Raw genomic sequence first — 5,143 nt, 5'->3', positions numbered from 1 at the left:
GTACACCCGAAATCGCATTTTTGCTTATTCTTTTGGCGATATTGAGATTTTCCTATATTTTGCTTACTTAACATGTCTTAGTTCAAACTACTGGCAATAAAATATCGAAAACACACAATTAGTTGTTTATTTTACTTCATTTTGTCTGATTGTGTCCATAGATCACAATTACAATACAGAACTTTGAGGTCGTTTTCCCAAACATTTGTTTTCTTACACGCAAGAGATGAAATGTCTCATTTCCCTAGCACCTACACACACCATACTTTCCAAATGTCTTCCTATCTATACCCTGCATCTTTTTACAAAGGGCTTTGTTGATATATCATTCATAGCCTGATTTATAGTACATGTATACCAAAAAACCTGGCAATTTTCTTTTTTAGGACTGTAGACAGCATTTCCTGATTAATGGGATGATAAAAAGACATAGCCACAATCCCTTCTGTAAAAATGTCATTGTATTATCTGTCAACATAATGCATTTTTTATTTATCTGGCATCATCCAATGTGTGATGTCTATCCTTGCGATATATGCAAATTAGCGCATATTTAATTAGGTAACGCCCATTTTGCATATATAAACATACAATCTCAGAAAACTTGGAATACATTTTTTCTTAGTTGTTATGTACATAACAAACTGGGAAAGTTTCATAGTGATATCTATTAAAATATATTTTTTGCCTTTGAGAACCAAGCCCAAGGCCACTGGAAGCACTTCTCTTAGCCAAGCTTATTTAGCATACATGTGTTTGTATTATGTGTTTCACTATTAAATCTATATTGATCATGAAGAGCTGTCCACAAGCATAATTGATACGTCCAGTTCCACCACAGTTGGTTGGTTGGTGCATACATGTAAATGTTAATGTATGAATGTGTCCTGACCCCAGCCAGTTTTCACCCTAGGAGGCTGACTGCACAAGAGCAGTCTCTAAAGGTACTGTAGGACAAAACATTCCTGGAGACCGACTAAATACATACAATGCAAATAATAAACTGCCCTGAACAACTGTGGAAGAAACATGTTTCCTAGTTCTGGTAGTAGAGGAGCATGAGGAGAGGAGGGAGAGGAGGAGAGAGGAGAGGAGAGAAGGAAGATGAGATGAGAGGAGAGAAGCGAGAGGAGGAGTGAGGAGAGGAGAGGAGGAGAAACGAGAGGAGAATATATGAGATGAGAGAAGAGGAGGAGAGATGAGAAGAGAGGAGAGATGAGATGAAGATATCTTGTTTACTCAGAGAATGTAGCAGGGGTCTAGTGTTGATATCAGGCCCTGGGAACGGTAAAGAGAGCTCTCCACAGCTGGGTCTTTCTCTCTCTCTCTAAATCTCTCCATCCCTATGTCTATCTCTCTCTGTTCTTTCCCCTGCCTCCATACACATACACTTAAACATGGACAGACACTCTCTCTCTCTCTCCCTCTCTCTATATCCTATCCCCCTTTCTCGCGTTCTCTCTTTCTGTGTCTCCTTTATCTCTGTCTCTCTCCCACTCATATATTTTTCTACATATATCCTCCCCGATCTGCTGTACCTCTCTCTCTCTCTCTCTCTCTCTCTCTCTCTCTCTCTCTCTCTCTCTCTCTCTCTCTCTCTCTCTCTCTCTCTCTCTCTCTCTCTCTCTCTCTCTCAATTCAATTCAATTCAATTCAATTCAATTCAATTCAATTCAAATGGGCTTTATTGACATGGGAAACATACGTTTACATTGCCAAAGCCAAACAAAACAAAACAAACCAAAACAATCAAACAGAGAAAACAAAAGAAATCAGTACATTACAGACGGAATTTCTTGTACAGTCTTGGTGTACTCCGCTGGATGTCCTTTTCTTGTCACAGCAGCTCACAAATCTTGCTGCTGTGTTTGCACATTCTTGTATTTCTCCCAGTAGATATGGGAGTTTTGAGTTATTGTCCATGTTTTCAAAGTCCCTTTGGGTGTTTGCAATTTGTGGGAAGTATATGTCTCTGATGTCTTGGTATAGTTGGCAGGTTGTTAAGAAGTGGAGCTCGGTTTCCACCTCATCTTGTGTGCAGTGGGTGCACAGTCTGTCTTCTCTTGGGAGCCAGGTCTGCCTATGGCGGCCTTTCTCAATGGCTAGGCTGTGCTCGCTGAGTCTGTACCTAGTCAAGGATCTTCTTAGTTTTGGGTCAGTCACAGTGCTCAGGTATTCTGCCACTGTGTACTCTCTGTTTAGAGCCAAATAGCATTTCAATTTGCTCTGGTTTTGGGTTGTTTCTTTCCAATGTGTCAGATAGTTTTCTTTTTGTTTTCTTATAATTTGATTTAGTCCAGTGTGGTTTCTGTCTGGTGGCTCTGCTTGTGTTTGTGAGCAGAGTCCCAGAACCATCTGGCTGAGTGGGCATCTATCGAGGGTCTCTCTGTGGGTGAGGGCTATGTTGTGGAGTGTGTCTGGGTCGCTTTCTTTTAGGTGGTTGTGGAATTTGAATGCTCTTTTTTGAATTTTGATGATTAGTGGGTATCTTCCTAGTTCTGCTCTGCATGCATTATTTGGCGTTTTCCGTTGGGTGCGGAGAATGGATTTGCAAAATTCTGCATGCAGAGTCTCAGTTGGGTGTTTGTCCCATTTGGTAAAGTCTTGGTTTGCAAGTGGGCCCCAGACTTCACAACCATATAGGGAAATCGGTTCTATGACGGAGTCTAATATTTTGAGCCAGATTTTGATTGGAATGTCTAACTTGATGTTCCTTTTTATGGCATAGAAAGCCCTTCTTGCTTTGTCTCTCAGGTCGTTCACAGCTTGATTGAAGTTCCCTGTAGCACTGATGTTTAGGCCGAGATATGTGTAGTTTTTTGTGTGTTCTAGGGAAATTGTGTCTAGGAGGAATTTGTGTTTTTGTTGTTGTAGGCTGTGCCTTTTTTGGAATAGTTTTGTTTAGGTTTACTGTCAGTGCCCATGTCTGGGAGAATTTGTGCAGAAGGTCAAGGTGCTGTTGTAGCCCTTCTTTAGTTGGGGACAGCAGCACCAGGTCATCTGCAAACAGTAGGCATCTCTCTCTCTCTCTCTCTCTCTCTCTCAAAATCTCCTTTCATCCTCCTAAACTCTCTCTATCTCTCTCTGTTCATCATTCTAGCTTGCCTGGGTCTCTCTCTCTATGAATATCCGTTCATCCTTCTAAACTCCCTGTTATCCTTGTGTTCTCTCTCTCTCTCTCTCTCTCTCTCTCTCTCTCTCTCTCTCTCTCTCTCTCTCTCTCTCTCTCTCTCTCTTTCTCTCTCTCTCTCTCTCTCTCTCGCTCTCTCCTACAAACCTCACTCATCAGGAACTCATTTTAAGACCAAAACACTCCAAGGAGTTGGATGAATCCTCACAGTTTCAGAGCTTGGAATATTGAGTGATGAAGTTTGCTGTTATCTTCCTGCCCAGGCTGTTTGCTTTTTAACCGTTTGAAAATAACTTTAAAAAGCCTTTTGAGAACTCTTGAATCAGGCATAATTGGTTCACATTTCTCTCTCATCTTCTCTCTCTCGTTCTCTCCCTCTCATCTTTTCTCTCTCCCCCTCTTTTCCCCCTCATTTCTCTCCTCTCCCACTTCACTCCCCTATCATCTCTCCCTTTTGCCTCACACTCCCCCTCGCCTTCCCCCTCTCCATCTCTCCTCTTGCTCCTTCCTTCTGCCTCCGTTTCTCATCACTCCTCCTTCTCTCACCCCCCCTCTCTCCCCTCTCCATTCCACTCAACATGACTGTAAATGAAGGACACCTCAGTTGACTCTCTCCTCTTGCTCCCTCCCTCTCCCTCTCTGCCCCCCCCTCTCCCTCCCTCTCCCTCTCCTACCGCCCCCCCTCTCCATCTCTGCCCCCCCTCTCCCTCCCTCTCCCTCTCTGCCCCCCCCCCCTCTCCCCTCCCCCTCTCTCTCTCTCCCTCCCTCTCCCTTTCTGCCCCCCCCCCCCTCTCACTCCCTCTCCCTCTCTGCCCGCCCCCCTCCCCTTCTCCCCCCCCCCCCCTCCCTCTCTCTCTCCAGTGTGAAGATGGTTCTGCTGTGGACGGCGGGTGACGTCTTCAAGACCACCTACTTCGTGATCAACGAGAGTCCGACGCAGTTCTGGGTGTGCGGCTCCGTGCAGATCTTCATCGACGTGGTCATCCTTCTGCAGGTGCTGTACTATGGCCAGGACGCGCGCATCAAGCTGCGCTGAGCCAGCGCCCGTCGCTACAGCAACGGGACCCCAAGACCGCGCGCGGTCTGACCTTTCAAGGGACGAAAGGAAACCCGAGGTTGTTCTCTGAGTTAGATTCAAATCAGTTTTTTATCTTGTTTTATTTTTTATTACCACTATTTTAAATGCTCGATATTGATGTCAACTTCCCATCTGGACAGATGTGTATGAGGAATAAGAACAATTGATGAAAGAAAACGAGACAATGAACATTGAAACCAGCCAGCGGAGAGGCTGGAGTGACGGGGTGACACACGCCAGACCTAGCATGAAACCTAGTGACGGGGTGGCACACGCCAGACCTAGCATGAAACCTAGTGACGGGGTGGCACACGCCAGACCTAGCATGAAACCTAGTGACGGGGTGACACACGCCAGACCTAGCCTGAAACCTAGTGACGGGGTGACACACGCCAGACCTAGCCTGAAACCTAGTGACGGGGTGACACACGCCAGACCTAGCCTGAAACCTAGTGACGGGGTGACACACGCCAGACCTAGCATGAAACCTAGTGACGGGGTGACACACGCCAGACCTAGCCTGAAACCTAGTGACGGGGTGACACACGACAGACCTAGCCTGAAACCTAGTGACGGGTGGACACACGCCAGACCTAGCCTGAAACCTAGTGACGGGTGGGCACACGCCAGACCTAGCCTGAAACCTAGTGACGGGTGGGCACACGCCAGACCTAGCCTGAAACCTAGTGACGGGGTGATACACGCCAGACCTAGCCTGAAACCTAGCCTCGACTTCCCAGTCATTATTCAACCTCCATTTAAAATATCCTATTTCTATTCTATTCTAAATATACAGATTGTATCTCTGTAACTACCCTTCCAAGTGCACTTAAGTCACAGCCTGTTTCTCATTATCTGTGCCTGAAAACTAAAAATTTTAGCAATTAGCCCGAGTGGCACTCTTAACCAACGCCTCTCAGCCCAACTCAACACCT

General features: G+C 45.7%; 1 protein-coding gene across 1 annotated transcript in view; it reads left to right on the top strand.

Moving 5' to 3' along the window:
* Positions 1–4,166, top strand: part of LOC311245310 (solute carrier family 66 member 2) — a gene marked incomplete at its 3' end in the record, with an annotated part of 226,320 nt that extends 222,154 nt beyond the window's left edge. Inside the window, exon 5 of the mRNA XM_084335146.1 lies at positions 3,992–4,166. Coding sequence (XP_084191272.1) covers positions 3,992–4,166 — 175 coding nt within the window. The remainder of the gene's footprint in view (positions 1–3,991) is intronic.
* Positions 4,167–5,143: the final 977 nt, after the last annotated feature.

Source organism: Notolepis coatsorum (genome assembly GCF_963971535.1).
Source record: "Notolepis coatsorum genome assembly, chromosome: 18".
In the NCBI taxonomy this organism is placed as follows: Eukaryota; Metazoa; Chordata; class Actinopteri; order Aulopiformes; family Paralepididae; genus Notolepis; species Notolepis coatsorum.
Note: the sequence above shows the minus strand (reverse complement) of the source record. Positions and strands in the feature narration are given on the sequence as shown.